The sequence below is a fragment of the Frankliniella occidentalis genome, unplaced genomic scaffold (genome assembly GCF_000697945.3).
Source record: "Frankliniella occidentalis isolate FOCC.00 unplaced genomic scaffold, Focc_3.1 Scaffold208, whole genome shotgun sequence".
NCBI lineage: Eukaryota > Metazoa > Arthropoda > Insecta > Thysanoptera > Thripidae > Frankliniella > Frankliniella occidentalis.
Window position 1 is genome coordinate 40,701 of NW_026267334.1, and position 18,667 is coordinate 59,367.

The 18,667-nt window shown below is 42.6% G+C and overlaps 4 protein-coding genes across 7 annotated transcripts in view; 2 read left to right on the top strand and 2 right to left on the bottom strand.

Moving 5' to 3' along the window:
• LOC113215964 (death-associated inhibitor of apoptosis 1) overlaps positions 1-6,180 on the top strand; it is a 22,457-nt gene extending 16,277 nt beyond the window's left edge. For 2 of the 4 annotated variants that reach the window (XM_052272502.1, XM_052272504.1), the window contains exons 2-4: positions 4,796-5,402; positions 5,515-5,696; positions 5,780-6,180. In XM_052272502.1, the coding sequence (XP_052128462.1) occupies positions 4,796-5,402; positions 5,515-5,696; positions 5,780-6,127 (1,137 nt within the window). In that variant the 3' untranslated portion in view covers positions 6,128-6,180. Of the gene's footprint in view, positions 1-1,020; positions 1,042-1,909; positions 2,117-4,795; positions 5,403-5,514; positions 5,697-5,779 lie in introns of those variants that run through there. The other 2 variants (XM_026435627.2, XM_052272503.1) reach the window with 2 other exon arrangements.
• LOC113213993 (DNA mismatch repair protein Msh2) lies at positions 6,178-15,789 on the bottom strand. The gene is made up of 18 exons (XM_052272500.1): positions 15,447-15,789; positions 15,077-15,126; positions 11,531-11,654; positions 11,285-11,433; positions 11,093-11,203; positions 10,829-10,996; positions 10,536-10,724; positions 9,711-9,971; positions 9,493-9,617; positions 9,188-9,411; positions 8,950-9,095; positions 8,685-8,856; positions 8,149-8,370; positions 7,843-8,075; positions 7,575-7,666; positions 7,230-7,452; positions 6,685-6,771; positions 6,178-6,603 (listed from the first exon to the last, which is right to left on the bottom strand). The coding sequence occupies exons 1-18, from the start codon at positions 15,478-15,480 to the stop codon at positions 6,454-6,456; spliced, it is 2,760 nt and encodes a 919-aa protein (XP_052128460.1). The 5' UTR covers positions 15,481-15,789; the 3' UTR covers positions 6,178-6,453.
• LOC113213991 (uncharacterized) lies at positions 12,029-15,003 on the top strand. The gene is made up of 3 exons (XM_026433222.2): positions 12,029-12,280; positions 12,420-12,564; positions 12,661-15,003. The coding sequence occupies exons 1-3, from the start codon at positions 12,264-12,266 to the stop codon at positions 14,887-14,889; spliced, it is 2,391 nt and encodes a 796-aa protein (XP_026289007.2). The 5' UTR covers positions 12,029-12,263; the 3' UTR covers positions 14,890-15,003.
• A 342-nt stretch (positions 15,790-16,131) lies between the features above and the next one.
• LOC113213995 (protein disulfide-isomerase A6 homolog) lies at positions 16,132-18,539 on the bottom strand. The gene is made up of 7 exons (XM_026433225.2): positions 18,371-18,539; positions 17,957-18,156; positions 17,637-17,882; positions 17,199-17,558; positions 16,955-17,112; positions 16,721-16,879; positions 16,132-16,631 (listed from the first exon to the last, which is right to left on the bottom strand). Exons 1-7 carry the CDS (start codon positions 18,384-18,386, stop codon positions 16,466-16,468), a joined length of 1,305 nt encoding a protein of 434 aa, XP_026289010.1. The 5' UTR covers positions 18,387-18,539; the 3' UTR covers positions 16,132-16,465.
• Between the last annotated feature and the right edge of the window lie 128 nt (positions 18,540-18,667).

Below are 18,667 nucleotides of genomic sequence, written 5' to 3' on the forward strand. Positions count from 1 at the left end.
CAGCTGGAGTTGCTCCACACCCAGAGTGGTATAGAGAGCGGCGTTGGTTTGTAGTACACACCCCCTCTGGACTCTACCCACCCCACCCCACCTGAGATCACGGTCGACCCCTCAAAATTTAGATTTCGTGATGGCTTTTGAGGGAAATAGCGTCCGTTCCATCCAGTCAGATGTGGCTGCAATCAGCAACTGCGCAGCGCAGGACAGTCGCACGCCGACTGACCAGACCACCAACTGTACTACACACCCAAACTGGTGCTGAACTCAGTCCAGCTCCATTTAGTACAGTACAGACCCTCTGGCGCTTGAGGGCGCACGGTGGCGCCATCTGGCGTCCCGTGACTGAGACGGAAATACCCCGAGACCACGGCGGCCTCGGGCGTGCTGCGTGCGGTCGGAGCTGCAATGGGTTTAGGGGACCGTGCGTAGAAAACGTACGCGACCTTCTCGAAAACTGATCTCGTCAAAAACTCTGTCGTGTGTCAGTAATGTGTCATGGCCATGTCCTCGCGATGTACAGGAGAGGTCCGGTTAGCTGAAGTCAAGCATCTTTGCCTCCCTTATCGCCATAAAACTATCAAACTTTATATAAATCTATCATGTGTATTTCACCAACACTCGCGATGTACGGTGCAAACCCCCTTTTAGTCTCGCTGGTTTTCCAGCTGTTTTGGTTTTCCACTGCCGCTCTAGCACCGCCCCCGTGACCTCTGCTCACCCCCACTTCCAGCTCGCCTCCCAGACGGCCCCCAGTCCCTCTCCAGCGCGGCGGAGCGGAGCAGCGGCGGCAATGGCGGCCGCAGTCGCCGTGTCACGCGTGTCATTCTCGTTCCAAGAACCCCCCAGAACTCGCCCTCTGTCGTAAACAGGGGGTGGCCCGGGGACTGGACCGGACCGGCGCACTGTTTACATTCGTTCTCGGCGACAACAAGGCGACGTGACGGGAGAAACCTATCCAGCCATCGCCATACGGTGCAAAGGCCCGATCGATAAGGAGAGGAGACGTCACGCACAGCGCTTTGGTGCTCGAGGGACATGGAGGTACACATCGCCTAGATCATGGGGCGAGCCAGACAAACCGCCTGTGCTCGTTCCAAGTAGATTTTCTCTTGCTCCAAGTAAATGCTGATTCCGAGCTTCACCCCCCCCCCCAGCAACCTCCCCTCGGGATCCTCCATCCATCCATCCCTTGCTCTTCGGTACAGTCCCCACCAAAGAGACCTGTAGTTCTGCTACCCGCTGTAACAGCACGTGATCTTTGAGCGGTGTGAGTGCCTCGCAGTCACGCCCCCGGGCGTGCTGGCACGCGCCTGCACGTGCGTTTGCATCTGACTCACGTGGTGTGCTCGCCAGCACCGACAGGCAGCGCAGCACAGCGGCGGGTAATGGTTCATTACTCGAGGCTCGACTTCGAACTTCGGTCTCGTAGAGAAGGAGAAGAGAATGTCGCGTGAGTCAAGGCGTGGCACGCGGTAAAGTTGTACTGCGAGGAGAAGTCACACACTCGTACCATCCTACAGGGTGGTCGGCAGACCCCTTCTCTTATTTTGCTCATACTGTACAGTACAGCATGCAGGGGTGCGGGCGGGCTTGCCGATCGTAGTTCGCCGTAGCGCCTTATGGCCCCGTGTGAGTATGCAACCCGGCCGCACGCCTGCATCCGGTACAGCATAAGCAAAATAAAGGAAGGTGTCTGTCGACCACCTTGTATAACCGGGGTGGAGGCCCCGTGTGCCAGGTTGCCTACATACTGCCCGTCTGCGGTATCTCCAACTGCTGTGTCAACAATGCACGCTGGTGGGCCGGTAACGCCCTAGGGTGGGGTGCCGAGCGGCTTTGGCTCAAATCCTTGTATCTTATCAGAAGGAGATTGACCCAGGATTAAATATATATAAGAGCACGAGTACAGTGTACACGCTAGTATGTAGGAATCGAAGCATGCAACATGGCAACCACACACCTCCCTGTCCCGTGGACTGGTTCACGTCCGACATACTCCCTTCCCTCTGGGCAAGCCTCGGAGCCCAGAGGGGAGGTCAGTCAGCATCCTGAGGGTTCAATACCTACAAGACGTCGTGCCGAACAGGGGCCAAGTACTACTCGAGCGTGGAGACCGGTGAGAGTTGCGGTTCATATGTCCAAGAGCGCCTTTTTAGTGTTTTTTTGATCAAGCGAGAGTATCTAAATTGCGTCCCGGCGAATCACGTCTCGCGAATCGCGACTCGCGTCTTGCGACTCGCGACTCGCGTCTTGCGACTCGCGACTCGCGTCTTGCGACTCGCGACTCGCGTCTTGCGACTCCGACTCGCGACTCTCGTCTTGCGACTCGCGTCTTGCGAATCGCGACTTGCGACTTGGTGACTCGCAAACCAGAAGTCCAATGTCAGAAATCGCAATTAACAAATCGGAATTCGCGAGTCGGAAATCGCAAGTCGTGAGCCCGCAAATCGCTAACTGAATATCTTCAAGGACGTTTGAAGCTACGGGTAGCCCACCGATTTGGAGACCCGTTGCGAGAGTTATTCCTAGGCTACTACTGACCCCCCTCCCTCCCTGATGTGGGTGTAAGGCTCAGCTCTCCGACCGGAAGTAGACAAATACGGTCCTCTCCCCCCGGTTCTCCCCCCCCCTCCCCTTTTCCGTTATACTGCGTTTATCAGAGGCTTCGGGCCCCAAAGAGAGAGATGGAGGGCTTTACCAGCTATACAGTCTAGATGAAACGAGGGGGGCTGGGCTGGAGAGGGCGGGCGGCAGGCAGCTGCCTCGTGGCGGTGGCGGGGGCCAGGGCCAGGTGGTGCCCTGTCCATCTGCCCCTCGCATCTGCCGCGTGCGGTGCCGGAGCGGCGCTCTTTGATTTGGGCCGGGGGCAGCTGTCGCGCCAGGTGCGGCTGCACAGGCTGCACAGGCTGCACGCGCGCCCGGGCGCACTCCCCGCGCTGCACTCGAGCCGTACAAAGAGCGTCTCGTCTCGCCCTCGTCACATGAGCGCGCCGTGTTCGTGGCGACTGAATGGTTGCCACACTGCCGGGCGGACGGGCGCTGTTATCTCGTGATTCCGTTTGGACGGGGCGCGACACGACGACGAGATGCGTCACGATTTGTCTGATAAGCATGAATGAAGGGTAGATTAGGAGGGGGACACAGGGCAATATATGGGGGTAGTCCACAAGTCCACAGACCCCTCCCTTTATTTGTAGTGCGGGCGGAGGGTGGGGGGGGGGGCTTGCCTACCGTCGCTCACCACGGCGCCTTACGGCCCCGTGCGAGTATGCAACCTGGCCACACGCCTGCGTAAAGGAAGGGGTATCTGTGGAACACCCCCTGTATACTCTGTGAGCACAAAACTACGTGTCGGCATTGTTTGGTGCATCCAGACAATGGTTACTCAAAAACATGTATACGATGTATGCACCTAAAAAATGCATACCATGTACACATATTAGAGTTATGACACAGTAGGCAAGGCAAGTAATAAATTGGCCTTTACCCCAAATGATAGGGCAACGCCCACACGCTAATAGTTTCCAGGGACAAACTGTTTACTGAGATCAAAATTTCTAATATTGACCACAGGTTGTAGCTTGAAAGAATTTACGATTTTTTGGTGACTGAACTAATGGTCGCATGGGATAAAACGTCTCACTACCTCAGAACGTCTCAACGCGCTGGCTAGGAAGGGCAGAGCAATGATTTGTTCTTTCGCGGTAGGCGAAATGAGGCCTCACCCAACCTTGAGCAAAGACCGCGGAAGGCTTTTTGTGAGTTTGTGGGGGGGGGGGGGGAGCACGGTGACGCAAGAGGTCACATTGAGACGAGTCGTCTCATTCATGACTGTTGTTGGCGTCCACTAGAATTCTCGGAAATTCATTATCCACCGGCTCTTGCGTCATAACGTCGTCAGAATCCTGTTGATACTGAACGCGGCCTCAAGTCCTTTGTAGTTTCGCGGCGCACCCGATGGGCCTTCCCTCGAGTGCGGCGTAACACAAACGCCGTGTCTCCTGTCATGTCTTTTCGTACTGTTTTCATTCCGCCGTTCGAAAGCCGGATCTCATAGAAATGGAAAATTTTGGGTGCTTCTCCATACTTTTGCGGGAAATGTAACAATTAATGGACTGGATCAAATTCAAAATTATAAATTTAAACCAGTATGGTCATTGAGGCTTAGTGAGCTGGCGCGAGGCTAGGGCTCAGGTCCAGCCTCGCGATGAACAAGTTCGTCTCGTAGGGATACTTTGTCACTGGTTCGTTACTATTGTTATTGTCTTCTAGGTACGTAGGGTTGTGAATAGAGTGCTAACATCAAACTATTTATTGCACGTTCTCGTGCGTTTTGCTTATCGACTCCAACCTTAACCTTACTTTGCCCCCACCCCACCCCCACCCCAATGTTGTGATTGTTGACAAAAAGATGAACGTCACTAAATCCACCATTAGTCGTCGCTCGCTGTGGCGTGTTTTATCCAATAAGTAACTTAAAATTTCTTTGGTTAGAAAACACCAAGACAGTGGAAGGCTCACTAAAGGTTTTTCATTTGTACTGTTCAACTAATTTCTTTTCGTAGTTTCGGGCGCTCTGAATTATCTTATGAGGAATACATGCGTTTTTGCGTGTTTGCTGTTTTGTCACTTTTCTGATAAACGTGTATAATGTATAATGCCATTTGATAAATGGCCCAGTTCAAAATCAAACCCTACTTTAACTCATGATCTTGTGCAGATATAATTTTAGTTGTTGACTACTATGGTCTTTGAAACAGTTGTCTCACCATTGCCTTTATCTTGTTTGTTGCAGACGATGACGCCAAACCCAAAGCAGGGAGGAGTAATAGGAGAAGTGTATTTGTTGCCACAACACCAACCTGCTCCTCAACATAGGCCAACATCACTTCCATCAAGATCTCTCAATTACAGAAGTGAGAAGGAAAGGTTGGAATCATTTGCTGGCTTCCCATCCAATGCAATGGATGTGAGGCAGCTTGCTGCTGCCGGTTTCTGGTTTACCAAGAGTGAGGACATAGTGCGTTGTGCATTTTGCAACGTTGAAGTGGGACGATGGGAAGAGGGTGATGATCCCATTGAAGAACACAAAAAGTGGTCAAAAAATTGTAGTTTCTTGAAACGTATGGAAGTTGGAAATATCCCAGTGGACCCGTCAAATCCTCCTCCTCTCCCCCCTGTGGAGCATGGTGGCTATGATGAATGTGGAATTTACAACATTAAAAAGTCAGACAATTGTCCTGTTATACCTTCCCTTGAAAAATTAGGAATTCAAAAGAGGTATAACCCTGCACATCCTGCATATACAACTTTGGATGCCCGGATAGAATCGTACAAGAGTTGGCCAATTGGCCTCAAACTGAGACCCCAGGAACTTGCAGAGGCTGGATTCTTTTACACAGGTTGGTTCTATATTATTTTATTCTTCAATTTTGTTTATTTTTTATGCTTGACTGACATATACCCATTCTATCCTGTTTGCTTAATTTTTTCTCTCTTTCTTTGGTGTTCTAGGTCTTGGTGACAAAACCATATGTTTTCAGTGTGGCGGAGGTTTGAAGGATTGGGCTGAAACGGATGAACCATGGAGAGAACATGCCCTATACTTCAGCAAATGTGGTCATGTTGTTCAAACGAAAGGGCGTGACTACATAGCAGAGGTATTGGGGAAAAGACCAGCAACTCTCACTCCAGAGGTAACATCTCTAAGAAACAAGAACAACTTTTTTGAAATATTTAAAAAAGTACATGCTGTTCTAATATTTCATTTCTTAATTAGGAAATTCGAGCTCTAGCGATTCCCAAGGAGTATTTGAATGTGGTGCAACAGCATCCTCTACCAGAAGAGGAATCACAGGCTAGCTCAAGCAGCAGCAGTAGAAGCAGTAGCAGCAGCACTTCGGAAGAACCCCAACCTGTGTCTGAAACGCCTACCAAGTCAATAGACAAGCCCACCAAAACAATAGAAGATGCTAGGGCATGTAAAATCTGTTTTTCTGAGGAAATTGGTGTGGCGTTTCTACCTTGTGGACATTTGGTTTCTTGTGTCAACTGTGTGCCTGCTCTTAAAACCTGTGCTGTATGTCGGGAACCATTTTCCGCAACTGTTAGAGTTTATTTATCTTAGTGATAACTTTTTAGATTGTATATATTTTTTTAAATTAAACTTTAAAAAAATTATTTTTCTACATATTTATTGACAAGATGTTCCTTGATTTGAAGTTAACAGCAAAGGAAGAAGCTTCAGTTGAAATCCTGCCTTTGAAGATATCACACTACAGTACATGAGTCATACATAATAGTTCAAAGTTAAATGTCTTGGCTCATTTATCAGAAATTGAGAACAGAAGTCAAGTGGGTTCTTAAGGTACAAATTGCCTCGTTTTAGGGGGAAAAAATTTCCTGAGATCATGAAGGGGACATTACATGCATACAAAGACAGGAGCTGGAGAATTATTGAGAGAGTAATGTTTTGATGTAAGCATTGTCTTTTGACAAAACTTCTGCACGTAATTCTTCTAATACTTTAGCCTGATCAGATGATGATTCTCCACATACCTTTTTACATTTCTGAAGGAAATCCTCCATGATTTGCTCTGCTTCCTGTAAGCAAAAGACATTAAAAAGATTAGATTAGACACCATGAAGTGAGAAGATTTTAGGTACAGCCATTTCCAAACAAACCTCAATAATCTTCGATTTGGATGTGTCATCAGAAGCAAAGTCAAGACCTTGGTAATCTTCAAGTTCTGCTTGTCTCCTTTTCGCATACTGAGAAGTGCAGAAAGCAAACATGACCATTAGTTCGCAAAGACAAAACATCATTGAATCCTAATCAAACTCCAAATAATTACAATACATGTGTGTATAAAAATCCTACTTTAGGCTTTATCAGGTTGAGGAGTTTAACAGTTCAACAGTGTAACAGTTGCACATTTGATAGTATGACCATAATCTTGACATTTATACTTTGTATATATTCCATATAAACACATTTAACTGTGAAAATCCTGGTTATATTCTCAAATATACTGCAAAATGCAACTGTTACACTATACCTTAACCTGATAAGGCCTCAATTTTCACCTATGATAAAATTCACTGTGAGTAGGAGTTTTTCTTGAAAGTTCAACAAAACCAAGCAACGGGCTATCCATGCTTTATTTACAAGACAGCACAGTAGGAAAAGATCACTACTCTTAATATAAATCAAAATGAATTTCCCCTACCTCAATTACATGTGGAGGAAATTTAGCCATCTTGGCTACATGAATTCCAAAACTTTGGTCACAGACACCATCTTTCACTTGATACATTAGAGTCAGGGAATCATCAGTTGTGATAGCAGTCACATGACTATTTTTGATATTTGGTAGCATTCCAGCAAGCCTAGTAAGTTCATGGAAATGTGTGGCAAACAAGCAAAATGCTTGAACATCTTTAGCCAAGTGCCTTCAAGACAAAAATTAATTTAACAAGAATACAGTTAGATATTACCTAAGACTAAATTTTTTTTTAAAAAATAAAAAAATATCAGGGGGTAAAAAAAAATTATGTAAAATTTATGAACTTACTCTGCAATAGCCCATGCAATACCACATCCTTCATAAGTTGATGTGCCTCGACCCAACTCGTCAATAATCACAAGAGAGTTCTTAGTGGCAGTCTGTAAATTAAATTTAAATGCGTTAAACTTCTTACTCACATTGACTAAGCACTCTTTTAATTGCATTTGCGCCTGTGAGGTCATGTGTGACCCCCCAAGAGTCCTAAGATTCAACACTCCTCCAAAGTTTGCACACTTGGTAGAAAGTCACCCTGCATTTTGTTTGAAAAACCTACCCCTAAAATTCCAGCTGTTTCCACCATCTCAGTCATGAACGTTGACATGCCCTTCAGCTGGCAGTCATCAGCACCTACTCGAGCAAGTATAGCATCAACCAATGAAATTTCTGCTTCATCACAAGGTACGTAAGAACCCAACTGAGCAAGAAGAACACAGACCCCAACTGATCGAATGTAAGTACTTTTACCGCCCATATTCGGACCAGTTATAATATGAAAAGTGCAATTTCCTGTAAAATTGAAAAATATTTTAACACAAGATATTACATTATTAAAGATACAAAATATCTGAGAACTACAAACCATGTTGAAAATAAGCATCATTAGGTATGTAATCAACTCCATCCTGACGCTCCAAGCAGGGATGGCGAGCTTGAGAAAGGCGCAATATACCAGAGCCTTCTGCATGCATTTTAGGACGTATATATGGTCTAGGGGCTGTTGCCACCACAACAGCAAAGCTTGTCAGGACATCCAAATGAGCCACAACCCCACTAAGAGTGTTGAGTGTTCCAGAATATCCAGCTAGTAGAAATAATGATAATTTTTTTTTTGTTAGCAACAGTTAAAAATTGATGTAAAATTATTAGTGACTCCTAACTGCAAGAGAACAACAAAAGTCCTGTTTCTATAGCTTAGGAGGCCAACAGACTTTAAAGAGTCATTTAACAGATTCCTAGCATTTCTCCCAAACAATGTAGTTCTGTCTCTCTAGTACAACTTTGGGTATACCTCTAGAAAACATTTTGAATAAGTACAAGTATACAAGAAGTAGAGAAAGACACATCGCACTTAGGAAACCTCTTCATCTTCCACAGTAGGACTGAACTTTACCTTACCTGCAATGTTCATGATTTCATCCACAACAGCTTTTTGGTGCTCTTGATATTGTTCTCGTGTGGCAATGTAGTCCGAATTCATCTGCTCCAGTTTTGAATCTCGAAACCTTACACCATTTTTGTTGGTATCAATGGTATTAAAATTTTTATTATTCCTAAGAACTTTTTCATCCTGGATTTGTAAAGGAATTTCATTAACAATAAAAAAAACTACTAACTAGCAAGAGAGGGAACAATTTGAAATTTTGAAAAAAAGCCGACAAACCTTTAGAGTGACGCGGAAGTAATAACCCAACTGAGCATTAGATTCTAATTTTATGGATTTTCCAGGTTCCAGACTGAGGTCTCTTGCTGCTTTGTTAAGTTGAGATTTTAACTTTTCCTCCAATTCATCCATCTGATTACGAAGGTCTGTTAGATATACATCCAAAACATTGGTTTTGTTAGATACACAGACACATTCTATTAGATGTAAATTTATCTGGTAATTATAAAATTTTAACCTTGGAAATTTTCATCAAATGAAGGTTTGACAAGAAACTCCCCACGGTCAACAATATCCATATCCAGTGTAGTTTCTATCATCTCCTGGAACTTGTCCATTTCACCAATACAATCACGAAGCGGATCAATGATTACTGCTGCAAATGTTGGATGTGGGCTGCCTCCATTGTAATTGTTAAGAGATTCCAGCATTAGAGGGAGACGTGACACAGCCTGGTATATTCTAAAACAAAAGATAGGAAATATAAAAAACTGCAAAGAAGTATGCTGGTAGATAAAGAGCAATTAGAAACAATCTTTTTACTTGTAGCAATCTTGCATGGTTGCCTTTTTTCTATGCAATTTCTTTCCAAGGGCTTGGAGATCAGGAATTCTTCTTAAATGGTCTTCTGTCAGCGTCTGACGCAATTCCTCATTTTCACACAACACCTGAAGACATTTTTAATACAAGTTAAAATTTTGTATTATCACAAATCGAATGAATAATTTATCTGTAACATTACGCATTGTACAATACTGAACCTGCACTATATCATGTCTTTCAGTAACAGCATTAAGATCTCTAAGAGGCTGTTTGACCCACTGGCCTAGAAGTCGATGACCTTGAGGAGTTCGGCATCTATCAAGAAGCCCTAATACACTATGATGCCGTGTTAGGGAGTTGGAGCCAGGCCCTGGCAAAAGGTTTAAGGCCCGTACAGCAGCAGCATCCATATGAACATATCGTTTGATATCAATTGTAGTAAGTGTAAACTGACCACTGTTGCCTTCATCATTTCCAAGCTGAAATTAAAAATAAGAATTTAGAATAAGAAAGAAGTTTTCTAGGAACATACAATGGTGAAAGAACAAATTCGCCAATATAGTCTGTCTGGGTCTGACTAATAAACAATAAAATAATTTTCAAATCTGACATATACAGGGTTGCGGTTATTAAATTTCGCCAATGGGTGGCAAGGAAAGGCCAATTTTTGTCCAATCAGGGGTTTTGTTGGTCACACTCTTAAGTCTTCCCTCATCAGTCTTTTCCTTTTCTTGTGTGAATCATTCTGGAACATTCGGTTCACCTACTACCTCACAACAAGAAGACATTGCAAATATACATATCAAATTGGTTCCCATATAGCAGGAGGCAAAGAAATAACACACAGGAGTAAAAAAGCTGATAAGCTGCTAGGTGCAAAACAATCTGACCCTATCAACAGGCTTAGGAAAATCTTGAAAGCTCCTGTTGGAATCTTAAGGTTAATCATGTAAAATTTGTTATTTGCTGGAGATAATTGGCAAATCTGGTTTTCTCGTCTTTAAGGATTTTTGCCCTTACATACGAAACATTTTGAAACAAACCTCCAAATACTTTATAATTGCAGCCAAGGCCATTGTAGCAGTAGACAGGTTCATTTCTGGTAAAGCCAAAGAATTCTGTTGCTGTCCACTTTTAAATAAAAGAAGTCTGTTGAGGTCACTGGGTAGATTGGAAGTGGAAAAATCTGCCTTTTTACGGCCAGTAACAAGAATATTACTTCTATCTAAGACCTGCAAAGAATTTGAAGGATGAGTGTACAAATAGAAGAGCTGAGCAGTATTCAGGAAATAGCAATGAACACAGAAATGAAAATGCTGTACAGTCGGCTGTCGACCTTTTTCAATGCTGCTTGTTCAGGTGAACCATCTCCTTGAGGTACCAGGCATTCTTTTGGGCCCAACTGGACAATTAAAGCTTCCAAGTTAGTAAAATGGTCATCATCGGGAAATTCACACACACAGAATTTCCGGTCTGCTGTTTCAACAAAGCCAACTCCAACAAACTGAAAGAAAGATAATATAGAGATAAATGCATAGGGATAGAAGAAATAAATGATATGTACCAAAACTTATCCCACTGTTTTGCAGCACATACTTACTTTGTTTTTTTCATCTTTACTCAGTTTTACAGCAATGACAGCAGATCCAACAACTTGGTCTTGGGAACTAAAGAGCACATCCTCAAACTGCACTAGATTGCCAGGAGAGCCCTTTAGAAACACAGGAAGGGTTTAAAAAAGTGAGTAGGTAGGCTATAGCTAATTAAAAACAGATAGAAATAATAAACCTACCTTATATTCCAAAGACCAATCACTTGAATTACGTGTACCACTTTTATTGGTGTAGACTTCAACTCTGTACTGTTTTACAAGAAGTAAATCTCTAACAAATGATTCAAAGTTTGCTTTACTCAATACAACAGAATCTACTTTATTGTCACCTTTAGGACATGAAGAACCAATATTGAAATCATAATACAAAATAAATTTAGTTCAATGTAAAAGTTTACAAAACCATAAAAAAGGAACATTACTTACCTGCTCCAATTTGTTTGACAACAGATGAAGTTTTAAAAACTTCTTTGGCAGCGTAAACAGCATCAGATCCATGAAGAGTATAAAAGTCTACTCGATTAAAAAAGCGGATAGTTGTTGCAGGTTTCTGTAAGGTTGAAAGCAACAAATTACAAAATTAAATACACATAAGAAACACATGTATTACAGGGATGAAATTGACGAGTAAGCAGACAAAAGAAAATGAAAGAAAAGAGGAGGGAGGGGGAGGAGAGGCAGGAAAGAGGGGAATAGAGTAAAGGAAGCCCTTATCAAACAAAAACAAAACCCTCATCTGGAACACTTTATCTGGACATGCTCACAAATATCAAAACAAGGAAAGTTTTAGGGCATATAGAACATAATATGTAATAGCTCATCACACTATGTGCATTAACAATCTCTTTAATTCTTATCAAATGCAACACAGATCCAAAATGGCAGGGTTCCCAAAGTCTGGCTCTATAAGTCCCACTCCAAGCTGAACAGTGATTTTTTGGTTCTGATTGAGCCTGTCCTTGAGGCCAGACTGATAGAGACTTCCAAGAAAAGAAAAATGGCATGTATAAGGGGAATGCGATGAAAAGCCTGCTGGAGTCTGCAATGGAAGATAAGCTGCCCGAATTCTTTGGGGGAGGGGGCATGTGTGAAGAGGCTGAGCCCATTGCTGTAGGACTTGGCTCAGAGTGGTTGCAACAAGGGAAGAGGGCTGTTCATTATGCAGAGCTTACGCAGGTAACAATAGAATAAATTTTGCTGAGATTTTCAAAGTATTTTAATGAGGCAGGCATGTGTTTTGTGTGGATATGTTACGAGTACCAGGAACAAGGCCTTTAGGAAGGTTTATGAAGTTGTTTTTTTATTGCTCTAACAGGTCTATGATATGGGTTATCCTCGCAATGCAACATGTCTACAGTGCTCCTTTGGATGAACAGAAAATATATTTCCCAGGCGAGCATCCTGATGGGGGAGTGGAGTCTAGAAGGAGTGGAATGCAAATGCAATCACATTTTGTACCGGTTAGTTTCGATTAAGCAAAATCAAAGACAATATGTTGTGTAAGGACGTTCATTCAAATGTAATGACGAATACTATAAAATGATTCTTTGTTACAGATACAACCATATCAAACAGTAGGTGGAGGACCAGGAAGAAATGTTGAGTGGTCTGAGGACAACACACACAATGGAGAGGTCTCCCGACAATACCACCTCCAGCATCCTCAGTTGCCACTTTATGGCGGATATGGTAATGGACTGCGAGGAGAGTACCAGGCAGGTGAGTGGGGACCAGAGAACTTGAATGCAGCTGTCCCTGCCAAATCGACATCTTATGGCATTTCAAGAGGAAGCACTTATCAGCACTTGTCAGGAGCTCATGAAACGGCAAATTATCACCAAGGATTCCCACACATGCCAGGGGACCTGCACTCCTTGAGTAATGATGCTCTTAATGGAGAAGAGGAGGTCAGAAAACAGATATGGTCATCCCAACACTCAGGTGAAACTGAAAGACATCAGCATGAACCACATCAGGTAGTTCAAACATTTGAGAGTGGAAGTAACGGCCTAAACTCGTTGCATGGGCAAACTATCAGTTCAAGTAAGTACCAGACTAGCCCTGATGACTTGACCTCTATATTAGATGGACAATCTAGCCACAAATTGCATCCCAACATCAAAGAAGCTCTGGATCATGTGATCAAGGATTTTGGAGAAGCTTCTGGGAATACATTAAAACAACCACAACGTCACATGGTGCACAAAATTTCACACATTAAAAAGACAACAGTTCAGAATGTGGGAAGAGAACCCACTCAAATTCATTCCACATCTTCTAATGACGATATTAATCTATCACAGTTGATAGAGCAGCTTCAGATGCTGGAGCAGTCCCCTCAGCACATAAACATAACTTGGTGTGAAGAGAAGATAAAGGAGTTCTTACGAGAATTGAGACGTAAGCAAGCAAGTGGGGTTTACATCAATCAACAAGTGCAAGAGCAAACACTGCATCAAGTTCTAACACATGAAACGTCTGTTGAAAATACTGACACAAAAGAAGGTGTTTATGAGCCCCCAATGACAAGAGTGACAGTAAAACCACTTGGTGGAGAAGAATCAACAGGCTTCATAGCAAATGAGCAGAGCCATATAAACGAGGTGTCTGTTGATCAGGCACAGGAAGGATCATCAAACCATGAAGTGCAAATGCATGAATCATTTGTTCCAGAGGTACTGACTGTAATTCCACCTGCTTTTCCACATCAACCAGAAATTATGTCTCATCAATATGAGCAGCCAAAAGAGGTACCACCTTTCATATCTGACAACAGCAGTGACTTAAAAGAATTAGAGTTAGAACTGCCAGAGTATGTGCCATTCAAGCATTCTCAATCTGGGGGCATTGACGCTTTCGAGGGTATTACTCATAAGGAAACTAGACCACTGTCACATTCTTCATCACAAATGCAGGCCCAAAGTGAAATTTCTCCTGCACATGAAAGTAATGAAAATCTTCCCCAGACAACTTTAGAGGAAGAACAAAGTCATGCTGCACACCAAGAGGTATTGATGGAGCAACAAAAGAGCAAGGGTCAGCATACATCTATCCATTCATCACCCAATGAATTCAACAATCCAGTAAATTTTCAAACAAGTCGTCAGGAAAGTGGCAAAGATCAGCACCAATCTGAAACTAGTGTAACTGGTGAAAGCAATACAGAAATAGAAAGTACTTTGACTCAGCAGCATAGTAAAGAGGAAAATCATGAGTATGGTGAGAGTGGTGATGTAGGTAATCATATGGTACACGGGCGTCCTCAAGCTCCTCAGGAGGAACTCATTGCCAGTGTAGAATCTAGCCATGAACAGTCAGAGCACATCAAAGAACCTGAGCAAGTAATGAATCACCCTACGGAGGAGCTCGCCAATGGATCATTGATACAAGTATCTGAACAGGAACACCATATTAACTCGCATGAATCTACCTCAACGCATACTGAGAACCTTCATCATCAGCAAGTTAACTACGATAACTTGATAGAGGAACTTATACAGCTAGAGAGCATTCCTGGACACCAAGCTATTGACAAGTGTGAAGAAAAAATACAAGAATTTTTAGAGATACTCAAATATCAACAAGAGCAAGGTTTTGGAAGAAATCAACAGGAGCTAGAGAGACTTCATCAAACACTCATTGAACAAGCACAAGAGAGAAGCAAACAGCTATTGAATGTAGAGGAAACATCAGCATCTCCAACATCCTTTTGGAGAAAGGTGCAGAAAAAAATTAAAAAGACCTATCAGAGTGCCAAAGATAGAGCTAAAGAGGCTATGGGTTGAAAAGGATCATCACGCTTAATTGCACAGATACATGAAAACCAACAGAACTATAGTCTGTAGGATGTAGGACATATTAAGATGAAAATATACCAAATATACTGAGTAAACAAATAATTTTGCAAAATTTTCTATTTCCCCTCTTGGAATGGCAAACACTGTCTACACTTGTACTTGATGAATTACGTACCTCTGGCAGTGACTTAAAAAATCTCACAAAGCCTTGTTGTTGAGTAGAATCTGAAACAATATACAAGAGAAAGCGGTGTTATAGGGCTCCTATCATATTTTTAATGCAAGGAGGGGATCTCAAGGGTACAGGCAGGACCTTCGAGACAAAGGAGATAGAGAATGCTAACACCAAACAGAAATAACAGACCAAAATTCTGAGGTATAATGTTCTTGTAAGCTTAGAACTTCCTTGAGGATTTGGGAAAATGACTGGTACCCTGCGCAGTATCATTAAGTCTGCTATTTTGTAAACTACATAACCTGTTGTCTTTAGCTGCTGCAAGCAGTGGGAGCAATTTACGAAGCAATTATTGACAAACAATGCATACCCATGGACAGTTGGTGAACTGGTTGGACTGCCATTTTCTAAAAATCACTGATAAAGGTTTCATAAAACACAGCAAACACGCAGAAAACTTTTGATGCCGTGCGTGATGGTAACCTGACGTGCCGACGGCCGACGTGCTTCGAACAAAACAAAGATCATGTACTGCGCACAGATTCGCGCCACCGGCACCGGCAGCAGTATGGCACTTTCAGCGGCCGCAACGGGCGGTTGTGGACAGACGGGGAAGTTTGGGAAGAAATGTGGAGACCAAGCAAGCAAATAACTTCGAAACCCAAGGGCAAACTATTGTTTTGCTCGAGAGACAATAATTCAATAGAAGCAATGTGTTTGGATATTAAGGAACAGTAACTGATACCATAAGGAGTCAGTTGGAATACAGAGTTTTGGACTTGGAGGTGGCAGAGTTGACGGCCTAACAAGTATTTTCTCAGGAATGAAAGAAAATTAGAAAATTGTATTACCAGAAGCATTTTTATTTATTAAGGGATTTACCTAAGATGCAAGTTCAATCTCAAAATACTTTCTGGAAAAACAACATGGTCAGTCTTTGTGTAAGTGAAGCATTGAACCAAAAGGAATTGATTAGATTTCAGAAAAATTGTCCCACATGTCTTACAAAAACTACAGGTTAGAATATATATACCAATAATTCATCAATGAAAGAATAAGATTACAAATGTTTACTCCACAGATAAAGAGACAGTGGATGTCTATTTAAATACAGAAATCAAACTTACTGGCTGTGCAAAGAAATTTAAAAAGATTTTCTTCTAAAAACATAAATTAATTTAAAATAAGAGGGTGATCAGTCATAATTTTTCACTATCCTAACTTTCTAACAATTCTCATTAGAAGTCATTCATTCAACATTCGCTCCAATGACAGAATGCATAGAAACATTGCATGATTATTTTCAATCCCTCCTAATTTTACAATTGACTGCATATTTCCTTCATGTGTACAATATTTACACTGGCTCAGGGGAAATGTAACATGCTTCTATAGTTCTTCTTTAGGTAAATCGTCCAGTTCGACATCAGAGAGATCAATATCTTCCTCAGCTGGCAGTTCACCATCTTTACCATCCCAAGGATCTACAGAGTTAGTTGAAGGAAGTGATGCCCCTTTAACAGGAGCAGTTGAGCCCCGGCCAAATGACAGATCCCTGCAGAAGTAGAAGGTAACATCAATAAGTCACTTTTTTTTAGAGCAGTGTTTTAGATTAGATTATTATTATTAGAGGTTCTCCATTACCTTAAGAATTCCTTGATACCGTCACTTGAGAAGGAGCCTCTGAGGATGGAGTATTTCATTTTCTTGGTGTTGACTACAGCCATGGCTGGATAACCAAAACCACCTATATCCAAAGCTGATTCTAAGTCTGATTGAGCTCCAGCTTCAGACCAAACCCAACTAAAAGAAAAAAACTCAGTTGCAACAGAAAAAATATTGGTACAACAAAAGTAAAATACTACATAACAAACTTACCCCCACATCTTGTTCTTAAATTTCTCACCCATACTTTGGAGAATATTTAAATAATCATTGCGGCACTTAGATTGGCAATCTAAAATATGAGGCAGGACTGACACTACACACAAAGGATGTTCTTCACAAGCTTCCTTGAGCACAGCTTGACTCACCAACTGAACAAGACAACACAAAACTTAGCATTTGGAGGGAATTATCAAATACCATTCACATATACGCATTAAGGGAAAATTAAAAAGACCTGTTTGATTTCTGGTGGTTTGATGTTATCGGCAAACTTTTCCATTGCCCATTCAACAATATCTTTTGAGACACGTCCTCCAGTGTAGTCTTGAACAGAATCTGAATCTTTTTTACCAGCGGCAAAGTACTTGATAGTAGGGTAGCCCTCAATTCTGTATCGTGAAGCAATAAGTTGATGAACAGTGGCATCAAGGGCACCTAGCTTTACTTTACCCTTCAGCTCAGTGGCTGCTGATGCCCATTGAGGAGCTAGATTTTTACAATGTCCACACCATGGAGCATAAAATTCAACCAACCACATATCCTCAGATTTAAGCACAAGATCCTCAAAGTTTGAATCTGTCAGCTCAACAACATCCTGAAATAAATTTGGTGGGTTAACACAGAAACATAATGACTTATATCCACACAGCAATAGCTGATGAAACAAATCTACCTTGCTGTCTTTGTTTCCACTTCCACTGCTGCCACCTCCACTTGAACCACCTTGAGTGTCAATTTTCTTACGGATAGCATCAAGAGCAGCATCCACAAAGCCCTTGGCTGTGCGAGCTCCATTGTAATCTTCTGGCTTACGTTTGTTGGCTCCAAATATTTTAATTGATGGAAAACCCCGAACACCATATTGGCCACCAAGTGACTTGTGCTGGTCGGCATCTACAGCACCAACTTTCACCACACCCTAAGAAATCAAATATATTATTTCAAACTTAATTAAATTACAAAGTGTAAAAATTTCATTTTTATCAGAAATACCTTCAACTGGGAGGCTGCTTTGGAATATTCTGGAACTAAATTTTTGCAATGCCCACACCAAGGAGCAAAGAACTCAACAATCCACACTTCATCACTTTGAATTACCCTCCTTTCAAAATTATCCGGAGTGAGCTCAACAACATCTGATGACGATGGGTAAAGTGCTACACTGGAGCTGACCAGTGTAGCAAGAAATAAACCTGCAAACAACAAATTTCAGGGATAAGAAAAGGAATGCAAGGAGAGGGGTCATATATACCAAGAAGGAAAAATAAAAAGGGTGAAATGGTAATTTTAATTAAGGTAAAGATCAATTTTCTAAGCAGGACAATCTCAACAAGGCAAAGGTTAAGATACAATATCTCAGGTGAAGTTGTTGTTTTCTTCACAATGTACCAAACAGAAAATACTTACACACTAATTGGTGCATCCTTGATGGTGGAGAAAAAGGTACTTCGTGTAATTCAGTAAATCTCCATGAAACGCGATGCCGCAAACGACTGTCAGAACCGTGGTCAGAACAACACCAAGATAACACCCGTCGGCCGTCGGCATAAGTTGTGGGCGATGCGAAATTCGTGGTGGCCTCTGATTGGCTTCTCCGTTGCAGACTCCCAGTGTACGACCAATCAGAGTTCAGCCGGTGGCTTGACACATCAACACAGCAATCAGCACGCCATCTGAAAATGTCAAAGATAATGAGGTGCTCAG